This window comes from Heteronotia binoei, chromosome 7 (assembly GCF_032191835.1).
Source record: "Heteronotia binoei isolate CCM8104 ecotype False Entrance Well chromosome 7, APGP_CSIRO_Hbin_v1, whole genome shotgun sequence".
Taxonomy (NCBI): domain Eukaryota; kingdom Metazoa; phylum Chordata; class Lepidosauria; order Squamata; family Gekkonidae; genus Heteronotia; species Heteronotia binoei.
Window position 1 is genome coordinate 68,478,167 of NC_083229.1, and position 20,967 is coordinate 68,499,133.

Here is a 20,967-nt window from a genome sequence, read left to right on the forward strand (position 1 = left end):
CATTATTTCCTATGGAAGGAAGACATTTAAAAAGGTGTTCTGTCCCTTTAAATGTGATGGCCAGAATTCCCTTGGAGTTCAATTATGCTTCTCACACCTTTGTTCCTGGCTCCACCCCCAATGTCTCCTGGCTCCACCCCCAAAGTCCCCAGATATTTCTTGTATTGGACTTGGCAACCCTAAGCTGGGCCTGGATGGGTCATGCAAGTCATGTGGTAGCAATTCACCTGGTGGTTGCTGGCAGGTCTCGTCCCAAGGAATCCTCCTTCAAAGGCCAAAATAACCATAAAAACGCCTTCCCCTCCCTTCCTCCTTACATTTTAGTGACAGAAACCAGGATTTAAACACTGGCAATACTGTTGTGGTTGTTTAGCAAGAGCCACTGAGGCCATTTGTTTATTAAAGCTACAGGCGCTGTATCTATCATTCGGGAGGGAGGGAGTTACTTCCAATGTAATTTTTTTTAAGTTTTCAGATTTTTATACAAATCTGGGCCTTTTCTCTGTTTTATAGAAAGATCAGCCTTGTCAGCCCATGGCCCTAGTCTCTGAATTTAAGATGAGGCTATGCTGAGAACTATATAGACAAGTGGGAGCCTGTATGGACCTGCTGGGGGCATCTCATTTCCCCTCCCCCACTTTTTTTCTTTCCCTTCACTGAAAGCTCCCCATAGCTCTCCTCTTTTCCTGCTTCCTTCTCTTTTTCACTCACATGTCAACCAACCTTTATCTATCCCCAATCTTTAGCCTGCCTTCCTTCCCTCCCCTTGGCAACATTTTCCCAGAAAAAAAACAATGTTCCGGTTGTGCAGTGCTGGCAACAAGGTGGAGCCCAATTGTGTGGTACTGGCTGCCAGCCCTCATGCTAGGCCTAGTAACATAGTGGAGAACCATCAAGGACTTACAAGGGGCACCTCATTTTCCTCAGTTATCCCGCTCCCCACAATATTACCTCTTTATCTCCTCCTGGTAGCTCCAATATGTTCAACTTTCCCCTTTTCCTTCTCTCCTTTCCACACACCAATGAATTTACCTTTTATCTGCCTCCCATATTCATCTATATTTATTATTACATTTATACCCCATCTTTCTACACAATAGAGATCTAAAGCAACTCATAATATTCTCTTCTCTTCCATTTTATTCTCACAGCAATTCTGTGGAATAAGTTAGTCTGAAAACGTGTCACCCAGTGAGCTTCAACTGTAGAGCAGTTATTCAAGTCTGGGTCTTACAGATTCTAACTGGAAACTCTAACCAGTATACCACATTGGCTTTTTCTTGGGGGGGGGGGTGGCTGCTGTTGTACAGTAGTAAGCAGCCAGTAGTGGTTGAGTCATGCAGGTTGCAAGTTATCAAGTTCTCTGGTCATTGCTGCCAGGCATGGTCCCAATGAGTCCTCCCTCAAAAACCAAAAGAGCCCTGAAAAGAACCTTGCTACTCTCCCCTCCTTTTACTGACAAAAACCAGAGCTTGAATGCTGACAATAATGTTGTGGTTACCTAGTAATGGTCAACAAGGACACCTATTCCTTAAAGCTACAGGTACTGTTTCTATAATTTGGGTTTTTTAAAAACTTTTTTAGATTTTTTGGCAAATCTGGGAAACCTTTCAGATTTGTTGAGTGATGTCTTCTCTGTTTGTGACTCTAGTCTCCAGGTTTAAGTATCCACAGATTTGATCACATTGTGAATTAGATATATTGATAAACGGGGCCCAGTAAGAAAGTTGAGGGAAGGGCCTATCCTATCTTCCAGCATTTGCTTCCTTCATATCCTCCATTCCTTATCTGTTATATTCCTGTCTCTTTTGCCCTCACCTTTTCTTTGTCAGTCTTCAAACCTTCTTTTTCTCTCCCTACCCCTTCATTATAATGCTTACTTTATCTCTTTCTGTCTCTTTCCCCTCCCACCCCTTCTCAGTTACTCATCCCTTCCAGTGCAGAGGGCAATGTGGCTGGAGAAGAGATGAAAGGCTTTGCTGTCTGTCTGTTGTTGTGAATCAGAAGTTGGAAGGATGTTACAGAGATAAGGAAGCAAGCACTATGAAGGGTTCTAAGTTAAGAAAGAGAAGGAGAAGCAGCTTAGATTGTGGGCTCACAGACCTATTAAGAATGGAGCGGAAAGTAGTAAGGGCTGGTGGCCTCTTCCTTGGGAAGCAGGAAGTGTCAGCATTAGAATTATGTCTTGTGATTTTCTGATGCATTAAACTTTAGGAATGTGGCTCTTGTATTGAGAAATCTTTGCCAATATTACTGTTGTTTATATTTTCTAGACTTATTTAGCTAGTTTCCCAAGGGCTCAGATGTATAATCATAATTTAAGAAAAATACAGTATAAACAGAATACCCAATTAAAATACTAATTACAATTACCTCACACCTGCTTAACCCTAGATGTTGAATACAAGCCCAGACATGAAAGTCTCAGCAAATAGAACATCACCGTATTAATGTTTCTAGCTAAATTACCTCAATAGTTTGGTTATCTCTGATTATATTTCTCTTGGTGTCCTTAGATACTGGGGGTGACTACAAGATTTACAGGATAACTCACTCCAATGAAGTAGGCTATGCACTGCAAAAATGTCTGCCACAATAAGTACTGTTAGTCTTTTAAAGTCCTGAGGCAGTGATGGTCTCCATCCTAGAATGGCCTTTCTTTTTTTCCTTCCCTTCGGTTTCTGGGTTGTAATTTTCTCCTCTACCTGGGATGTTTTACCCTCCCCCCCTGGAGGGGGGGCACTAAGCTGTGCTTTTATGTGTCATCTGATCAGTTGTTAGTATTATTGTATAATAGTCTTAATATTTAATATTATTGTTACTGTTTTATTAATATTGTTATCTGCTCTGAACTCTGTTGTACAAAGGAGTGTGGGCTATAAATCTAATATATTATTATTTGTATGTTGTTTGTGTCTCAATACATATGTTTTTCAGAAGTGCTTAAAACTTTGCATATAAATTATCTCAGCAATCTTTATGGCACTTCAGTTACAGATCTTTGTTATTGCTTTCCCCATATTTCAGTTATAGACCTGAGGCTGAGAAATATTGGTTTGCTACAGGTGCTTACCAAGCTTATTGCTTGGGATGGAACCATCTGATACAAGGGGAGACAGAGATAAGAACCTCCAGTGTAACCACATTATTGAGAGGGGGACATTTATTTGAGGGGTTTAGTAGTCAGGAGGAGTGCTGCAGGAGGATCAGTGGGCAGGATGTGTCCCCTACCAACTGATGTGCTCCACCATCACTACCATAGTAATCTCCAGATTTAATTATTGTAACACATGTTTCATCCATTATTTCCCACTGCACTGCTGCCTCTTGCTGCAATGGTTCCTGAACTTTCAGGGCTAAATATAAAATATATTTGTTATGTCTTGCATTTAAGTCTTCATGTACAACACAGCGAATGCTACAGAGGCGACCAGTGGAAACCCACTGGTCCCCAGATGTAGCTCGCTAATACGCTCCGCCAATCAAGATATGTGGCAGGAAGTTTAACTGGCCAGGATTGGACCTGGCCAGACGGAGGGTTATTCCGGGGCATGTATATAATTGGGACCTGGCCCACGTTTCTCCCTCTTGTGATGTACTCGCCAATAAAGTATGTGGCCTTCAACACGTCTCATCACTCAGTACATTACAGTGGTGATAAGGATGGGATCCTAGCCAGGTAACTCCCAAAGCGGGACTTCGCTGACCTGGCCGGAGATGAGGAAGGCTGCCGCCATCGCCACCATGGCAAACCCAAGCGTGACGACGGGCCACCTTGCAGAGTTCGACCCCGCCAACCCCGATAGGTGGGAGACCTACACGGAGCAGGTCGACTGCTACCTACGAACATGATCACGGACGACAGCCATAAGAGAGATGTGCTCCTGAGTGTCTGTGGGGAGGCCACATTTGAGATCGCCAAGGGTCTCTCGGCCCCCGCGAAGATCACGGAGAAAATGTACAAGGAGATAGTCAGACTCCTGACCGGGCACTTCTTGCCCCAGCCATCCCTCATCGCCCGCCGATTTCTCTTCCACAGGAGGGATCAAGGGGCGGGAGAGATGGCCACAGTCTACCTGGCTGCCCTCCGCCAACTTGTGGGGAACTGCAGCTTCGACAAGCTGGATGAAGCCCTGAGGGATCGATTCGTCTGGGGCCTCCGAGATGAAAGACTGCAGCAAAAGCTCTTCGCAAAGGAAGAGCTCCAACTTGCCTTCAACGAAGCCACCACATTCGAGAGAGCCACCAAAGCTTCCCATAACCCGCGAGCAGAAGCTGTCCACCAAGAGGAGATGGCGCCGAGCAACCCAGAGGAGGAGGAGACACACCAGCTCCGTTGCCAACCAGGAATGGGGCCGAAAGCGACCCATCGGCCATGAGCGACCGAGAGACTAGCCAATACCAAGTGCGCCAGCTGTGGGGATCCACACGAACGATGGGACTGCCCCTATCACAACGTAGACTGCAGGAACTGTGGAAGAGTGGGCCACATAGCGTGGGCTTGCCGGACCAAGGCCACCTGCAGACGCCAGTCCACCAACCACGACTTGACCGATGACTACTCGACCGCATCGACTAGCCTGCAGGTAATGAACTTGCATATCAGCATCCCAGATAAGGTCAGGGTGTCGGTCCGAATCGAGGGCGCTCCATGCCTAATGGAACTGGACTCGGGCTCCTCCATCTCCATAATTTCGGAGGAGTCTCTAAGAAAACTTTGCCCCCGTGGCCGGCCCAGGCTGTGACCGGCTGACTTCATACTGCGGGACTTCCCCAAAAACCCCATACAGATTTTGGGTTGGGCCACGGTTAGGGTAGAGTTTAAGAGCATTAGGGGCAAACTGGACATACTCGTGGTCAAACGCCAGCTCACCACATTACTGGGACTGGCTTGGTTTCGACCGCTTGGTATTCAGATAGTGGGGATGCAGCAGCTGCGAATGCAAAATTTCGAGCATGTGTGCCGGGAATTTCCGGAAGTGTTTGATGGGTCCCTGGGGTGCTACAAAGGGCCTCCCATCACCTTACCCCTCGATCCCCACATGAGACCGATAAGGCTGAAGGCCAGGCGAGTTCCGTTCGCTCTTAAGCCAAAAATAGAAGCGGAGCTAGACCGCCTCACAGCCCAGGGAGTGCTAGAATCGGTTTCCTATGCTACATGGGAAACACCCATAGTCACTCCAGTGAAGCCTAATGGAGATGTGCGCATCTGCGCAGACTATAAGTGCAAAATAAATAAGGCACTTCAGGACAATCCGATACCCTCATCACGGACAATGGGACCGCTTTCACCTCCCAGGAATTCCGGGAGTTCTTGAATAGATACCTAAGACAGCACATCCAGTCAGCCCCCTTCCATCCGGCCACCAACAGCCAAGCAGAGCACATGGTGCACACCACGACAGAGGCCCTGGGGCGCATTGTACAGGGAGATTGGGGCCACCGCCTGGCAGCCTTCCTATTTGATAACAGAATCACCCCCAACCCCGTCACCGGGTTAAGTCCTGCCAAATTGCTAATGGGGAGGAAGCTGATCATGAGGCTAGACCGGTTGCATCCCGACCGGGCCACAGACCTTTGCAGTTCCCCCGAAACCAGGGAAGCCGCTAGGGGGTTCTTTCCAGGGGATCCGGTGTACACTAAGAACTTTGCAAGCGGCCCAGAGTGGTTAGCTGCCCTGTTGCTGTGGGTGACTGGGTCCCGTTCCTACGAGGTCTCGATGGAGGGGGGGCAGATCCTTAGGAGGCATATCGATCAGCTGCACCACCACACTTTGCCAGAGGAACCGACAGCAATTGGGAGTGGGGGAGCGGGGGAGAACTGACAGCAACACCCCCGGAAGCTACCCCGCCCATGCCGGCTGCACCGACTGTACGGGCGGAAGAGCACCACAGCGGCGGGAGCGACCCCCCCCCCCCCGAATGGGGACTCCAGAATAGCAACAAGCGGCAGACAGTCCTCTTCTGGCATCACCCCAACACGGGGAAACCGCCGCCCCACCAGCCACGGCGACCGCTCCAACTCCCCAAATAACCCCGAGGAGGTCGACCAGGGAACGCAGGGCACCAGCCTACTTGAAAGACTTTGTGTCCTGAACTAGGGGGGGAGGAGCGTTATGTCTTGCATTTAAGTCTTCATGTACAACACAGCGAACGCTACAGAGGTGACCAGTGGAAACCCACCGGTCCCCGGATGTAGCTCGCTAATACGCTCCACCAATCAAGATCTGTGGTGGGAAGTTTAACTGGCCAGGATTGGACCTGGCCAGACGGAGGGTTGTTCCGGGGCAGGTATATAATTGGGACCCGGCCCGCATTTCTCCCTCTTGTGATGTACTCGCCAATAAAGTATGTTGCCTTCAACACGTCTCGTCACTCAGTACATTACAATATTCTTCAACTATAAATGAACATATTGTTGGAATGCCTGACCCCCCCCCCCCCCAACCTGTATCTTGTCAGGGAGGAAGGGATCAACCATCACACATGACAGTGGAAGACAGCAGTTTTTCTCAGCTAAAACTTCTACATGAATCAGCAAAACCAGGTTTTTCTCAGTAACTATTGTACTTATTTGTGATCACTGTGCAGTCACACTATACCTTTGTGGTTGTGCCAAGGATAATTTCTGAACTTTCTAGAAAAAAGTTTTTAGGTACCATTTCTGACCAACCCAGGCAGAGGGTGTCTCAACACGCATGTTCAAGACCATGGCTTCCTTTTCAGTTTTGCCCCCAAATGGCACAGCTGGCCAAGCACATCTGTGAGGAAAGGGAGATTGTGTGACCATACAGATAACCCCTTGAAGAATGCCATTTACACTATCTTCTTTGTGGTCTATGTGCTGGCACACTATGGCCAAGAGATTAGCAAGCTGACCATACCTGAAGGTGAGAAACAGATGAGATCATGAGAAGAGAGTGTTAAGCACTGATGTCAAAGACTTCATCTGGTCTGGCCTTCATATCCAAGACATAATGTGTGACAAATGGTGAAGACTGAAACCAGGTAGCTGCTTTGTGTGTAAGCCCTTGCTGAAGGTTGTGGATATTGCCTCAGCTCTGACTGAGTGGGCTATAACCCTAGTGGGAAGCAGTTTGCATGCAAGATCATAATGAAATCCAATCACAGCCATGACCCTGTGGCTCAGATGAAGGAACAAAGCATAGCGTGACTGATCAAATGACCACTTGAGGAACGTCAGGTTCAGGTAAACAACCTGTACTTAAGGTAGCCTCAGATGAGCTGGTTCTCATTTATTACAGGCAACTGCTCTTTGGCTTGATTTATAAGATATAGTTTAAATATTTTGAACACAATCTCTTTTCTTTTCTGCTTTAGCATATTCAAGGAAGCCTATTTCCCATTTCTCTTTCCTAGTGTTTCTGGCTGCCCATTAGCTGACAAGACACTAAAATCCTTGATGGCTGCCAACTCCCAAGAGCTAAAGTGAGTATTAGCACCAAAAGGGGAAAATGGAATTGTTCTTCTTCTCACATCTGCTTATTTCAAAACTTACTTTCTGTGTTTGATAAGAGTATAGCAGTAGAACTAAGGTTCATGGTGGGTATTTGCATCTGAAACCCAGAAACGGAGGACCTGGAAAGATTCTGAGGAGAAAGGTGCTTTCCATCTATCTTTTCTATATTTGTCCTTTTCTTTAGCTGTTGGTTGTTTGAGTGAAGTGTCCTTTCACCAAGTTCTCCATCAATATAGTTCTAACCAGGGCTTTTTTGATAGAAAAAGCCCAGCATGAACTCATTTGCATATTAGACCACACCCCCTGATGTCACCATTGTTTTGTATAGGGCCATTTTTAAAAACCAGCAGGAACTCATTTGCATAGTAGGCCACACCCCTTAACATCAAGCCAGCTGGAACTGCGTTCTTATGAGTTTTTGCTCAAAAAATTGCCCTGGTTCTAACTTGAGTGCTCATTCATCCCCACAAAATGATGCATGGGAAAGAGAGTGCCCCTGCAGCCTCACCAGAGGGTGACTATTAGAGATTGAGAGGGTGGGGTATGGCATGTTGTAATGTAGAAGAAAACTTGTGGTGAATGGCCAATAGCAACCAATGGCAAATCACTCACCAGCACTCATTTATTGATAATTCCACATGAGTAACTATATTAGTCTGTAGCAGCAAAATAAAACAGAAGTCTGGTACTTTAAATACTAGCAATTTTAGTCTAGTATTTGATGAAAACAAACTCTGAAAATGTATGGGAATAAATATTGTTAGTATTTAAGATGTGTGATGCCCAAGCTGCACTTTTTGTTATGTAATCTGTGTTCTTTTAATGTGAAATCATGCTGTGTGCCACGATTGGATGTTGAGTCAGTCAGATTCTTATTTATTTATTTTTGCTTATTATTTATATCACACCTTTTGATTTACTAGTCTCCAAAGTGGGTACCAAAAAGCTCCAGACTCTTCACAATATAAATGGAAGAAAACATTAAAGAATTTACTTATTAATTTACAAAATCTATACCTCACCTTTCTGCCCTCAGCAGGACCACCAGACAGATTGCCAACATACTAATAGAAATATGTCTTAAAAACCATTAAAACTAAACAGAGACACATAATTAAAACCAAGCTAAAATGCACATATAAAACATAACAATTAAAACACTGAGCCGGAATTTATTCATTTATTTTACTTGAAACTTTTTAATGTCACCTTTCTACCCAAATAGGGTCCCAAAAGTAGTGATTAAAAAAAATTAAAACTTTTGAATACAAAACAGCATTTAAAATAGTAAACATATAAATGTATTGTCAAAGCCCTCTTGTCCCACAAGAAGGCTTTGTATGAAGGTTAAGGGCAAAATGCATAAAACTGGGGAATGAATCCTCACTGACAAGGTAATGAGCCACCACCAGCCCCTTTAAGATACCCTCAGCTGAGAGACTGAGGGACTAAGTCGCCAGCTGTACCAGATGTTAATCAAGAAGTCAGTCCTGCAAAGTGGGACACTTACAAACTGAATTCTAAAAGCAACTACTTTGGTAGCTGTAATCATTGCAGGCTAAGGTATTGGGTTTAGATTGAAGCCCCAAAATCTAAATAACAGGGAAGAAAATAGTAAAATTAAATGACTACCCTAGAATATTTATTCAGGATTTAGTCCTCTGCCCCAGATGTTAACAGGACTGATTCTGCAGTCACTGATGCTCCACCTCTGGGATTCTGCTTTCATCAGATCAAGTGTTGAATTCCCCACCAGTTACTGTGCAAGTGCATTTTGACCCATGGCTCCCTCCAGTCCTCTCTGTACCTTCCCAATCTTGTTTTTTTAGAGATTGTGAGGATGTGGGGAGAACTGGAGGGAGCCACAGGTCAAAATGCACCTGTGCAGCAACTGCTGGGGAATGAATTGCTTGATCCAATGAAAGTGGAAGCCCAGGGGTGGAGCAACAGTGACTGTGGAATTGGTGCATGTCAAACTAAAGGATCAGAGTACTGGCTGAAGTCCAGAATCCAAGAAACAAGTGTTCTAGCTGCACAAGGCTCAATCAACAGTCAAAAGGGAGGTAAGAAGGAAGGATGACCTGAAAGGAGAAAGAATTAAACTAGAATGAATGATCTTGCTTTGTGCCAGTCTGTCCACATCTGGCCAGATCCTGTTTGTCCAAACATGTGGGTTGCTAAGACACATGCTCATGTATCTCTGCCATGGCCCATGCTCACAGTCAAACAACTTACTCACACCCAGGGTTCCTTGCACTAATGAGATGGAATGTCAGTGTAAAACTTCCCCTGAGTCTCTGGTCTTGAATATCCCAGGCCCATGATCTCACTTGCACCTGTGCTTGCTGTGGATAATAATAATAATACATTTTATTTATATCCCGCCCTCCCCGTCGAAGCAGGCTCAGGGCGGCTCACAACATGTAAATTCAATATACAATAAAATCAGATATAAAGCATCTGCTTGGCATGCAGAAGCACATAGGGCCAGTCCCTCACATCTTTAGTAAAAAGTCAGGTAGTAGGTGGTGTGAAGGACCTCTAGCTGAGACCTTGGAGAGGTTCTGCTAGTTCGAGTAGACAAGACAGAACCTTGATAGGCCAAATTGACTGATTCAGTGTAAATCAGCTTCATGTGTTCTTATGACTCAGTTTAATCTCTCTGTAATCATCTAGTCAGTGTGTAATGTACTGAGAACCGAGACGGTTTGAAGGCAGCATAGTTTATTCAGTAGCACATTACAAGAGAGAGAGCACGCGGGCCGGGCCCCACTTATATACAGTACCCGGAACAGCCCCCTCCTCCGACCAGGCCAATCCTGGTCGGTCAAACTTCCCGCCACAGATCTTGATGGGCGGGGCGAATGGTGAGCTCCATCCGGGGACCCAGGGGGTCACCTTCAGTAGCGATCGCCATGCGGCCGGGTAACTTATGTTCAATACAAAACACAGTGTGACTAGGATTGTCGGGTCTGGGTTGGAAAATACCTGAAGACTTTGGGGGTAGTTCCCAGAGAGCGCAGTGTTTGGTGAAGGGCCTCAGTATGGTACAACACCATAGAGTCCACCCTTCAAAGCAGCCATTTTCTCCAGGGGAGCTGATCTCTGTCTGCTGGAAATCAGTAAAAGCAGGAAATCTCCAGGCCCCACCTGGAGACTGGCAACCCTAACATGACATTACTTTTCCAGAGAAGAGCCTTCAGTAACTTGCTTGGGTCCAAAAGCCTGAACCAAAATTTGAAATGCCGAGAAATGGCTAGACAAGGCCAGTTTCTAGACACACATAAACACAAGGATGGTGAATAACAGTTACTGATGGTATGATAGACTGAACAAGCTAATAACACCATTAATAGCAATAATATAATTATATTGTTGTCAATAATAATAACAGCCTCACATGCTTCAAATAGTCAAAGCACCCCATGGCTCTCTGGAACAAAACTACCTTAGCTAAGAAGTCAATCCCTCAGAGGGGGAACAAGACAAACTTCCCTAGGCAGTGCAGCAATCTCAGTATTAGTGCAAAGACAATGTCCCATGCAATATCAATGTGCACATACACTCATATGAAAGAAAGCAGGCTTAAAGGTTAAAAGCTATGTTTATATTGATCTGGAAAGCAAATAAAAGCACTGTAGTAAAACATAGCAGTAAAATCAGGTTTCTTTACTCCAACCAGTCGTAATCTCTGTACACTTTTCAATGGCAGTTCATACTACAGAGCATGTTACAGTAATTAATCTAGTTGTCACTAAGACATATTTTACTGGTAAAGATCATTCTTCTCCAGTAAGGGACCCACCTGATAAACCAGCCTAAGCTAATCCAATGTTCTTCTGGTCACAATGCCATCCAAGATACAGCACTGGAACTAAGAACAACCCTAATTTACAGGTCTGTCATAAAAGGTAGGGAAAGGGCAGCTTTATGCCGGACTCAGCCATATTCCTCAAACCAGTGGTGGACATTGCACCACCACGTCTGCCAGCAATTGCCAACCTCCCACTCCCTTGGATGGAATCATGAGGGTGGGGAGAGCCTATGCAGGCTCAGTGCTGGAGAGTTAACCAATCAAGAAGTGGCAGTGACTGCCATCCCTGACCATTCTGGTCCATTCTGGTCCAGCCTGAGTTCTGAGTCAGAGGACAAGGCCTTGGCACTGCATCTTTCTCAGGGTAGTTGAGTGATGAATACTTGCATTATACCAATAAATCTTATGGGCTCAAAAGTGATAAACAATGGATTGGATCCCGCTAATCATTTCTCCACATATAAAGCAGGGAGGATGATTTTTGCTCATTCCTTCTTCCCATGGTAAAGCTCAAATTCCCCTCTCAAGCAGTTCAGGCCCATTTTAACCTCACTGTGGCTCTTCTTAGAATACTGCTCCCTGTCTCATCCAAACTCCCAAACCTCCACCTCTAAGTTCTCATCATGTTAGCCCATGTCCTTTAACAAAAACAAAAAACTGGTTCCACCAGCTAGGCATCCATCTTTGAGAGAATGACTGGCATCCTCCTTGTATTTTCCTCCTGCTCATTTGATCACTTTCCACTTTATTACTAGAGCCAAGCTTCTTCATTTTTAAAAAGCCTTACTTAGAAATTCTAGAAGCACAGATTTCCTTGAGTAAGGCCACTGCAAAGTCTTGATGAGAAGCCACTTATTTTGTAGTGCACACTGAGTACATTATATTTCTGTCATGGAAGTTAATGTCAGTCAAGCATGCTATACAGAATGCATGTGTCTTTTAAAGGATTGATTTCATTAAGATAGTATTGTCACATCAGAAAAGTTCAAAATATATGAAAGACATTTCAGCTTGCATATAACATTATTATTAATAATATAAATATGAACTCAGGGATTACCGTATATACTCGAGTATAAGTCGACCCGAATATAAGCCGAGGCTTCTAATTTTACCCCAAAAATCTGGGAAAACTTATTGACTCGAGTATAAGCCGAGGGTGGGAAATGCAGCAGTTACTATTCCTGTGGCAGGTAAGGCCACAATGCTGCTTGCAATGAAAGATGAGGAGAATGGTGGTGCAGAACACAAATCAACAATACCAAGGCAGAAGTCATTTCTGGTCAGACTGAAAACACCAGTCCCAGCACGACCCCTCCCCCTTCACTGAGGAGAGGAGAGCAGGGGGCAGCTTTAGCTGTCCTTGGAATTCCGGGGATGCGGGCGGAATAGTGACTCGAGTATAAGCCGAGGAGGGGTTTTTTCTGCCCAAAATTTGGGCAGAAAAACTAGGCTTATACTCGAGTATATAGGGTATTTTGGTAAAGGGTCTGCGATAGCTTTATTTGTTCAGGAAATATTTCAGTGCAGTTTTTTCAGGGCAAACAGATACATTTAATTTAATCATTGAAAATGAATATCTCTGATACCAACAAGCTCTGCAGGAGCTATGTTAATCCTGTGTTCCTCTAACAGTAGTCTGAAGAACAGAGGGGGGGGATCACAAAGTTTGTGACTGTGGCAGAATCCCATTTACAAAACTACTATTGAACATGACAAATTTATTTCTTCAGGTACCACTTCCTGTATTTCCAGTTGCACATCAAGGGCCAATCCAGCCAATAAACTGGAAGATCCTTGGTCAGATCTTCCCTTATGCAGTTGCACAAATCCAAACTAAACTAAGGAACTGGGGTGGGGGGAGAGATCAGGTGTTGTCTCTTTGCCTGTTGTTTTTAAAATCTGCAACTAATAACATTTTAACAACAGTACAGCTAACAAGCAGCTCCTTCTCTGATGATACCAAATGTTGAAATTTGCCCCTTGCTGCTTCAGTTTATCTTGGATTGTTCTGTATCATATCCAGTTTGGCTTTATGAATTAAATCAGAAGTATGATACACTCTGGGTAAACTTGTTTCATGATGTGTAACTAGCTGTAAAGGTTTGTCCTTTTCTATGTATCATAGGTGTCCTACACCTGGATGTGATGGCTCTGGTCATGTAACTGGAAACTATGCCTCACATAGAAGGTAAGACTCCTGTACTTGTTAAGGAGCCAAAGAAAGGAGAATGGCAGCAAAGAGCAGTGAAAATAAATTGCTTTTCTTTTGTGCATTTTTAAAGCTTGTCTGGTTGTCCTCGGACAAGAAAAGGTGGTCTCAAAGTGACTCCTACTAAAGAAGAAAAAGAAGACCCTGAACTTAAGTAAGTAGAATGGCAAAGGTTTGTTACAACACAGAGAAGAGTTTGATTTGGTACATACTAAGAAGTATTCTGTTTTGTCCTACTAATGAAACTAAAAACAGCCCCCTAGAGAACTGTGCAGTTTTGAGTTGTGCATATCCCTCGCACATCGAACAAACCCCCACAAACCAACTGAGCTAAAGCTTAGACAAGATGATTCTACACTAGACCTTTAATCCTGGTTCAACCCTGTCCCTAAATGGACATTCAACACTGAACTTAGGTTCACCCCTGGTTTTATCTCGGGTTATTTTTCATTCATATGTTCAATTAAGGTTGCCCTGGGGTTGCCCCACTCTTGTCCCAGGTTAGCACAGTGCTGTTTGCTCCTGAGTTTTCTTGTGTGTTCCATGGCAATCCCTGTGCTAATTAATGTAGAGTTGATAATTCAGTTTGGAATCTTTCAGCGGCTTTACCCCTCTACTGGCTATTTCACTGATCTGCCATCTGTCAGCTCATGTAAGCTTATTTTGGTAGGAAGGTTCTAGTATACATTTTCCCCTTCTTTTCTTTGTCATCCATTTTGGGTTGTATGCTGTGCAGTTGCTGCCAACAGCCCATCTTCTTTTGTGTTGCATTGTGCCTCAGTCAGAAGTGGGCTGTGGGGAGGCTGGCTTCTCCCCGCATCCACATCAGATGGATTCGAGGCAATCAAATGTGGTGCAGGTGCCCCCCCCTTCTTGATTGTGGAGGAGACAGCTGAGTGGACCATGTATGTCAAACCACCAGGATATTCTTTTTCTCCCATTCTGCCTAAAGTTTATTCATTCATTTATTTACTACATATACATCCTGCATCTCTTCTTCCACCACTGAATTCATAGCATCTTACCTAGGATTCCAAGGAGGTTTTTGCATTCAGGCTCTGATCAGACTTAGATCCGCTTAGCTCCCACAAGGTTTCTCTACAATGTTTTTTCTAATCATACTCTGGGATACTCTTGTCTAAGTTTGGCTGGGGAGCTTTTCAGAGCTCTTTCAGAGATGTACGCAGATTATATTTTCTGTTTGCTATGTTTACTATTTTTTTAGCATTTAAAAAAAATTATAACAAAAAAATCCACAATCATTGTTAAATCACAATTGAACTATCAAATAATCAAAAGATGAAATCCAAATAGTCAGATGACAATAGGCCTGCTCACAAGTTACAGTGAAATCATGTACAACCTGTATACATTGTACACTTAATTTTTCTTTATGCATTTGTTGAGTCTTGTTACATGCACCACCTGTACAGCTGACTGTGTGATTAAAACAGCACATTTATCCAAGTACTGGTCCCCAGTTCCATTCATTAAACAAACATATGTTGGCTGTTTCTTACATACAAGTATATGCATATACATGCTAGAGTAAAACAGTGTTGAAGCCCCATCAACAACTAAGCTTAAAAACAGTGCTGGCAATTAAAAACCATGGAGAACTGTAACATTTTCACTTTTCACTGGAAGGGCAGGGCCAAATAAATCTCTTGGGTTAAGCTGTCTGGACTAGATAGCTTCTTTGTTCCAAATGCTTCAGAGCTTTGCTGAGACTTTGGGAGCTTTTGCATAGCTGTGTCTGAATTGTGATTGGTATCCAGAACATGGCCCAATGGTAAAGAAACACTTGTGATTTTTATTTGATTTTTTAAACTGTTTAACAAAACATTCTCTTATACCTAACATGCACTTCCTGGCATGAAAGATCAGAATTTTGCTCAGCACACACACACATGTATTTTAGTGCAAGATGCAGTTGGCTGTGCCTGAGGACCTAACTTCCTAGTATTGATAACATATGAGGTTTCCTTCAGCTGCCACTTTTCCTGTGCTTCCCCCTTCCCATGCATCTGCCTAATACCAGTTGGTAAAAGGAACATGTAACATGACTTTATTGCAGTAGGATATAGCAAGAGTCCAGTAGCACCTTAAAGACTAACCAAATTTGTGGTAGGGTATGAGCTTCTGTGAGTCATTTTCATGAGTATCTGAAGAAGTGAGGAGTTACTAATGAAAGCTCATACTCTGCCACAAATTTGGTTAGTCTTTAAGGTGCTACTGGACTCTTGCTCTTTTCTACTGCTACAGACAAACATGGCTACCCACCATGATTTTATTGCATCCACTGTCATTTGGAGCTGATGAAAATTGCCCAGTATGAATGGTGAGTCACTACATATGAATGACTCACTACATGGTAACAACTACTATATGGAATAATTTAAAGTTGTGTGGCAGCCAATTGTCCCTTAAAATGGATACCCAGATTTTCTTTGCTGAGACTTTGAGTTTGTTCTTATGTGATCCTTACTGACTTCTGAAGGCCTTCTATTCCAGTGCAGACCTGTGGGGGCACAAGGATGACCTCATATGAGTCTTGTGGGAATCAAATATTTCCATAAACATGTGCACACATGCACACACAAAGCCATACATGCGTCCTAATTTTATTTCTTTGCACAGATGTAGGATAGGTCCATCAGTAGCTAAACCATGGTGACTAAAAAAAGCCTTCACATTCAGAAGCAGCAAACCTCTGAATACCAGTGTTTGGAGGCAAAATCAGGAAGAGGCCTTGGTCTCTGTGCCCTTAAGGACAACTGGTGGGCTGGTGTGTGAGAGAGGATACTGGACCACTGGGTTGATTCATAAGGCTTTATTTATGATTATGTTAACATACTAGACTTTTACCTTAATATTACTATCTTAGTATATTAATCAAATATATATTTCATTTACATTTATTTTTATTTATTTCCACTTTCTGTAAATAACAACAACAACAGTTTTGCTGTACTTCTGTAGATGTCCGGTGCTAGGCTGTGATGGCCAAGGTCACATATCAGGTAAATACACCTCTCATCGCACTGCTTCGGGTTGTCCTCTGGCTGCCAAGAGACAGAAGGAGAGTCCTCTCAATGGGTCTTCACTGCCCTGGAAACTGAACAAGCAAGAGCTGCCACATTGTCCTTTGCCAGGCTGCAACGGGCTGGGTCACGTTAATAACGTTTTTGTCACCCACAGAAGGTATCACTTTGTGTGTTTACTCCCCCCCCCCTCTTAATTCATATCTCCGATCCAATGAAGTTGCATTGGTTTAGCATACTAGTTAAACTTCTTGTGAAATAATGGAGGAGGGCATTTTGCATGAGCTCTAAATTCATCCAAGGCTATTCCTGAATGACAGTTGTAAAGGAAGGGTCTTTCAGGATATTGTTGGTTTTACTGGAACTGCTCAACCAATCAGAAATCTTAATTAGACATGGGAAATTCATAGTTGTTTCTAATAAATCCTTTTAAAGGGCCAAATATCCTCTTTTTTTGGTGGAACTTTTTTCCTATTGGCTCTTTGATCTGCTGTATTGCTTAGAGCAGTGTTTCCCATTTGCAGGGTCATGACCCAGTGCCGAGCTACGGAAGCTTCACTCCCGGGTCACAAGGAAAGCCAAAGCTAGCCTTACGGTCAGCAAAGCTAGCCCCACCCCCAGCAAAGCATGACCTCTGCTCTGCTTCCTTCCTTCCCCCATCTCTCTGTTGTGCAGAAAAAAGCTAGCCTTGAAGACTGACACAGGCTGCAAAGCCTGCGCTCCATTTGACTTCCTTCCTTCCCCCGTCTCTCTGTTGTGCAGAGAAAAGCTAGCCTTGAAGACTGACGCAGGCTGCAAAGCCTGAGCTCTGTTTGGCTTCCTTCCTTCCCCCGTCTCTGTGTTGTGCAGAGAGGAGCTGGGCTGCCTCTCCTTCCTTCTCCCCCCTCCCAGTGTTTGAGAGAAAAGCTGGCATCCATTGGCACTTTAGACCCATGAAGTGTTCTTCAAGGTATGAGCTTTCCTGTGCCTTGCAGTATGTTCTTTTGGGGAGATTTCCCCGGGAGGCCTGGGTGGCAAAGAAGGGTGTGTGTGTTTTTCAGCCGGGAGGGGCGGGGAGTGGGCTTTTTTTTTTAACAAATGACCCCTGGGCAGAATTGTTGCTGGCTGAGGTCATCTGATGGTGAGGAAGGCTTTTTTTCTTTCCCCCCCCCCTTCTTTCTTTCTTTCCCTGCAAGAGATGCTCTGTATATATTCTTGGTGCTGGGAGGAGGGGAAAGCAACAGTGGGAGGGCTTCTAGTGCCCTGGCCCCACTGGTAGACATTCTGGAAGTGACATCACAGGAAAAGATGGAGTTTTGGTTCAGTGTGCCCCAGAAGTGACATCACTTAGCACTTGATACCACAGGAAATGACATAATTCCTGTCTCCCAGCTCCACCCTCAATGTCTCCTGGCTCCACCCCCACATTTTAGTGGGTCATGAAGGAGAAGTGTAAAAATAACCGGCCCACGGGAAAGAAAAGTTTGGGAAACCCTGGTTTAGAGTACAGACTGAGGTTCAAGGGATCCAGTGGCTCAAGGCCATTGTTCTTGGCACTAGCTGGATCAAGACTTTGCATTGCTGTGTCTATAGCAGGAAATTATTGTAATATCTATCACCCAAAACCAGTACACAGTATCCAGCTTGGCAGCTGGGTGGAGAAAGGGAGCCTGACAGAAAAGAATGCTAGTAATAACATCGTTCTAGGGACATTTTGATAATTGCATGGTAAAATAAATTGCTGGCAATGAGATTATAATCTACCAACAGTAACACAGAAAAAATAGATTTATTCTGTTAAGACTTTGAAAGCTGAGCTGTAACAATCAAAAATGGTTTTCTACTTTCAAACAGGTCTCCTTTTCTACTTTTTTCAGCTTGTCAGGATGCCCTCTAAATGCACAAGCCTTAAAAAAGGGCAAAATTTCTGAAGAACTAATGACCATCAAGCTGAAAGCAAGTGGAGGTAAGAAGATAGAAAACTGAGTTAAATTATTCAGTTACAAGTTTTAAAAATTGCTTTCATTGGCAATTACATGGCATTTTTCATTATAAAATTTTAATCTAAGTATTTCATGAAGTGTTGTATAACTGTGTTGTTCCCTGAATGGGGGATGGGTAACCTGAGGTCTATTTCTGTGCTTCACCCTCTTGATTATGTCACCATCATCATTATTAGAATTATTACTGTGTTCTTGAGAATACAGCATTTGCTTCACACTACCAGCTCCTCCAATTGTCCTCCTCTATTATACATTAGTCTGCCACTTGTTATGTATTGAAGATTGTTGAATTCTATGAAAATCCAGAAGTATCTAATTACCCCTCCAGTTGGAATAACGAGGCAAACAAGAAGAGTTTGGATAACAAACAGGGCCACTTTATTAACAAATTTCAACCGGCATGGGGCTAACTAAACAAACAGGACAGGCCAAGGGAAACCCATGACCCTTCCCTGTCCTATGCGGGCAAGCCATCCTGCCCCCAGCATGAGCCATTCATGTTGGCTAATGCCAGGCCAGCCTGGCCCAGCTTGCCCTCCCCGTCCGGGCCTTGCTTCCCCGGAACTAGTCCACACAGAGGAGGGTACCGTGTGGCAGGTGCTCATAGCAGAGAGCTGTGCAGCCCAGATGCTGTTTCAGCCCGCCACTTTCCTACAAAAACAGTGTAAACCAGGGGTGATCACCGGTGTTCTTTATAGCCCTAACTTACTCCAGCCAAGTGACCAACATGAATGATGCCACCCTATAAATTAAGTCCATTCCAAAGACGAACAGTACAAGGTAGGCGAAAAACATCCCAATCATGACCAATCAATTGAGGTGAAAAAATTCCTACCTGGCCCCATAAACTAGGCGACCAGTGTAGTCTGTACTATTGCAGGGCAGGAGGGCGGGCCGAGAACAGAAAGCAACTGCATTGCTTGGGACAAGGCTAATAAAGCCCCGACACTCCACCCCTTCCAGATCCCCGAATGGCCAGGAAGGCTTGTTAGCCTCCCATCCTTCCAGGGTGGCCCCCACCCTAATCCGCCGAAACAGGGAAGTGGACTTAAGGGGCTGAGTTTCATTATTTCCATGTGTGGATACTGTTTTCCAGTCTCTTAAAATTAGTTTGAAGGAATTCTCTTCATCCAGATTTTGTCAGGATTTAAATTCTTCTTTACCCCTACTTAACACTTTGCTTTTCAACCCTCTGTGTTGAACAGCTGAAACAAATATATAAAACTCTGTTTCAGCATGGCAATCATGTCAGGTTGAAAATCTAGTTGGGATAGCACAGAAGGGAAACCTGAGTAACAACAGTAAGGTTTGTGGCATGTTGTACAGGCAGTGGGCTGGCTCTGATGTACCAACCCAGTCATGCCAAAGTGATATCATTCTGAAATACCTTGAGATTTGTTGAGCTCTACAAATGTTAGGAATAACATGCCTTCCAGCATTGGTCTCATGAAAACAGGAGCACTCTTTTCTTGCTGCCTCTCCCTATTACCCCTTCCCCTATTCTGTATTGCTGAAATGACTCCATCTTCTTTGTGGTCTCTGTGCAGCTCACACACTGGGTCTTGCACCTGCGCCAGACTCTCGCTGGTAGCTTCAAAAGCTATAGACATATGCCTCTTCTGGGTGGGGCTTTGCCTAAACCCTGCAGAGCAGGGATCTACTGAGCATGCCCAGAGCTGAGGCAAGCCCCCACCACCACTCAGTTCCTTCCTTACCACCTTCACAGCTGGACATTTTTTCCTTGTGTCTCCATGACAGCCTCTTCAAAGAAAACAAAACAAAAATCACTCATTCACTATAAGTTAAGAAAGAGGAAAAGGGGGAACTGGGGAGAGACAGATCTGTTAATCGGAAATTTGTCAATCCTCATCAACCCCCTCCCCTCTCCTGAGAGAATAGCATATAGAAGGTCTCTCTTTCTTTAAACGCTGCTTAGATTGTAATGCAGAAATCCTTCCCTCTGATGGTCACAGTCATTGGGCGTTTTCGCACCAATTGCTGCGGACCACCTGGAAGAGCTGCAAGTCCTGCGGCTTTTGCGGCACAAATGTAAACCGCCAAAACCCAGTTTACATTTGCGCCGCAAAAGCCGCGGGACTTTGCGGCTCTTCCGGGTGGTCCGCAGCAATTGGTGCGAAATCCACGCAGATCCTGCACGGTGAAGAGGGACGTCGCTGCCGATTAAGGTCAGTGCGAAAACACCCATTGTCTTTTCTGCCTGGGGGAAAGCCATTGCACTGATTCCTGTCAGCATTGTCTAAAGTTTACACAGCAAGCCAAAAAAAAAAATCGGGCAGCCCGGCTCAGGACGTTCCTGCTAGAAAAATCCCTCACACTGACTATGTCACAGGCTTTTTCTAGCCATAACATGCCGCATCCCCCTAACAAAGAGCGGGGAGATCCAGCTCTACATAAAAGGACATCCCCCTCTTCAAA

At 44.4% G+C, this 20,967-nt stretch overlaps 1 protein-coding gene across 15 annotated transcripts in view; it reads left to right on the forward strand.

The window, feature by feature from the left end:
- Positions 1-20,967, forward strand: part of ST18 (ST18 C2H2C-type zinc finger transcription factor) — a 194,904-nt gene that overhangs the window by 160,852 nt on the left and 13,085 nt on the right. For 12 of the 15 annotated variants that reach the window (XR_009555664.1, XM_060243813.1, XM_060243809.1 and 9 more), the window contains exons 15-19: positions 7,341-7,448; positions 13,422-13,484; positions 13,579-13,659; positions 16,488-16,709; positions 18,406-18,494. Coding sequence is in view for 12 of the 15 variants with exons in the window: in XM_060243813.1 (XP_060099796.1) it covers positions 7,341-7,448; positions 13,422-13,484; positions 13,579-13,659; positions 16,488-16,709; positions 18,406-18,494 (563 nt within the window). In the remaining 3 variants the exon portion in view is untranslated. The remainder of the gene's footprint in view (positions 1-7,340; positions 7,449-13,421; positions 13,485-13,578; positions 13,660-16,487; positions 16,710-18,405; positions 18,495-20,967) is intronic. The other 3 variants (XR_009555665.1, XR_009555666.1, XM_060243808.1) reach the window with 2 other exon arrangements.